A 2,315-nucleotide genomic window follows, 5' to 3' on the forward strand; every position below is an offset into this window, starting at 1 on the left:
CATCTGAGACATACTCTTGTGTAGTCTCATCTTAACAACAAACGTGCTTCATTCTTCAGATTATTTTCAATATCTTTCTGGGCTGATGGGCCCCACACTTGCCCTCCAGAATTGTATTTCTTGTTGACAACTTTGGCAACAAATTCTTGTGTCGTACCTTTCTCAAGGTCACTTCACACTATGACCTACAGTACCAAGTAGGTAGAGTCAGTGTCAAGGTACCATATTTCTCAAGCACCAAGTAAACAGTAATAGTCTTATAGCACACCCAAGCAATACCATAAGTCCCTTTGCCAAGTTCTCCTCTTTGCTCAAACGTCTGCCTAATATCTCTGCCTTTGTGATCCTTTGCCCACCTCCAGTTTGAATGGAATATATCATTATGAACCTTACTATCACAGCATCACGAAAAAGTCTTGACTCTTGTATTACATTGTAATGGTATAAAATGTGTGAAATATGTAAAAAGTGTAAAAGTAGTTAGAATTGATCTCAGATTTTGCAAAAATAATACAAGTCATTATAAGGTTAAAAAGGTTTATTAATGTTCAAAAAGTTTGTTAATATTATAAACTTATGAAAGGATGTTGTCCTTTACAATAGGTAAAATGAATTATATGTATTATAAGACTTAAAAGGTTTGTTGTTTTATAAAGGTACATAAGGGTTGTGATCCTTTACAATAAGTAGAAGTACTTATATTTGATCTCAAAAATGAGAAGATTGTACCATACTTATTAGATATAGCAAACATTGTAACTGTTTGCAAGGCTCACAATTCGTTATAAATCTTCATTATTAATATAATAAATTTTAATTATATTAAAATATTTAATACAAATATATTATCTACGCTAATTAGAGAGAGCAGTACATACTGGCATCGGTGGAAGAGAACAAATGCATTCTCGGGCTGTTTGATGTAGTCTTTGTCACCACACCTTGGTTGTTGCTCGGTCCCTGAAAGTTGAATTACGGTGCGTGCGGGTTGTGAGGCCGTGTCAATTGCAGAGGTTGAGGTTGTGCTTGTGTGACAAGTTGTGAGATTGACTGGGCATGAGGGACGGAAGTGTTAGCGCATACAGATAATTGAAGTGAAGAGATAGACTCACCGCAACAGTGTGCAGCAAGTGTGAGTGGTGCACCGGGGTTGAGGTCCGGAGCATTGAACAAACTGATTTGAGCAACAGGTGAAGCCGTGTCTGAGTGCACGCCGTATGCTCTGGCTCTGGCGTTCAATGGGAGGTGCAGTGAGCTGAGTCGTGGATTGTAAGGGCGTATCTCTGGGACGTTCTGGAACGAAGGGAGATGGCAAAGTGGAAGGTGTTGACGGACTCAACTTGGACAGGTGTGAGCAGTGGCCGCTGCTTCCGTTATTCGAAATGGTGTCATGGACAGCACTGGGGATTGTAAATGCACGCAGCGTGAGTCCATCAAGGTGTTGTCAAGCATGGAATGGTGGGTGGGGGAAGGAGAGTGCGCGCGGGGGTCGGGGAGAGGATTGCACCTTGGGAGTGGTTGTACATGGACATTGTCGCGAGCGTGTGCTCGTCGATTGCTGCTTGCGCTGCAGAGCGGGAAGAATGCATGGAATTATTGAAGAAGTTGTTCAGCGTTGGTCAACAATGCGGATGCGTGAATTCGAATGCAAAAAGGAAAGCGAGCGTAAAACAAGAAGGACAACGGAGGAGAGGCAACGCAAGCGGCGGAGCAAGGAGCGGGAGGGATGGGAGGAATGAAAGACAAAAAGTTGGGAGGAGAGGGATGAGCAACTATTGTACAGGTTATTATGCTTTATGTTGAAGGACAGTGTAGTCAGTTCGGTGGCATCATTGAGGCTCGGCGGGCATTGCAACTATAGTTGCCGCGGTCCGGTCCAGGTCCGGTCCAGACAGGTTTTTGCTGGACCGTGAACCGGACCAGGACCGATTTCTTATGAAATCCTGGACCTCGGACCGGACCCAGCTGGACCTCTTATGGACCGGACCAGCGGTCCAGTCCAGGTCCGAACCCGGTCCGGACCTCTGGACCAATTATATAATATATATTAAAATAATTCTGTCTTATTAACATATTATATGAGATAGATATACTATTAAGTACTATAATAATATGTTTCTGAATATATGTAAGCTTATATGTATCAGAATACAATTACTTTTATTATTTGTATTATACTAAGTGTAAAACAGAAGAAGTACTAGTGTAATAGAAATCAGTTCCCACAGTCAATGTAAACTGCTGTTTACATCTGTAAGACACAGTATAGTCTATTTGTATGCTTAAAGGGTATACAATGCACTATACAATATATG

The 2,315-nt window shown here is 41.7% G+C and overlaps 1 protein-coding gene across 1 annotated transcript; it reads left to right on the plus strand.

The window, feature by feature from the left end:
- Nucleotides 1-1,217: 1,217 nt before the first annotated feature.
- FOMMEDRAFT_163784 (uncharacterized protein) lies at nucleotides 1,218-1,739 on the plus strand (the record flags this gene model as incomplete). The annotated part of the gene is made up of 2 exons (XM_007272318.1): nucleotides 1,218-1,250; nucleotides 1,305-1,739. 2 exons carry the CDS (start codon nucleotides 1,218-1,220, stop codon nucleotides 1,737-1,739), a joined length of 468 nt encoding a protein of 155 aa, XP_007272380.1.
- Nucleotides 1,740-2,315: the final 576 nt, after the last annotated feature.

The sequence above is a fragment of the Fomitiporia mediterranea genome (assembly GCF_000271605.1).
Source record: "Fomitiporia mediterranea MF3/22 unplaced genomic scaffold FOMMEscaffold_969, whole genome shotgun sequence".
NCBI lineage: Eukaryota > Fungi > Basidiomycota > Agaricomycetes > Hymenochaetales > Hymenochaetaceae > Fomitiporia > Fomitiporia mediterranea.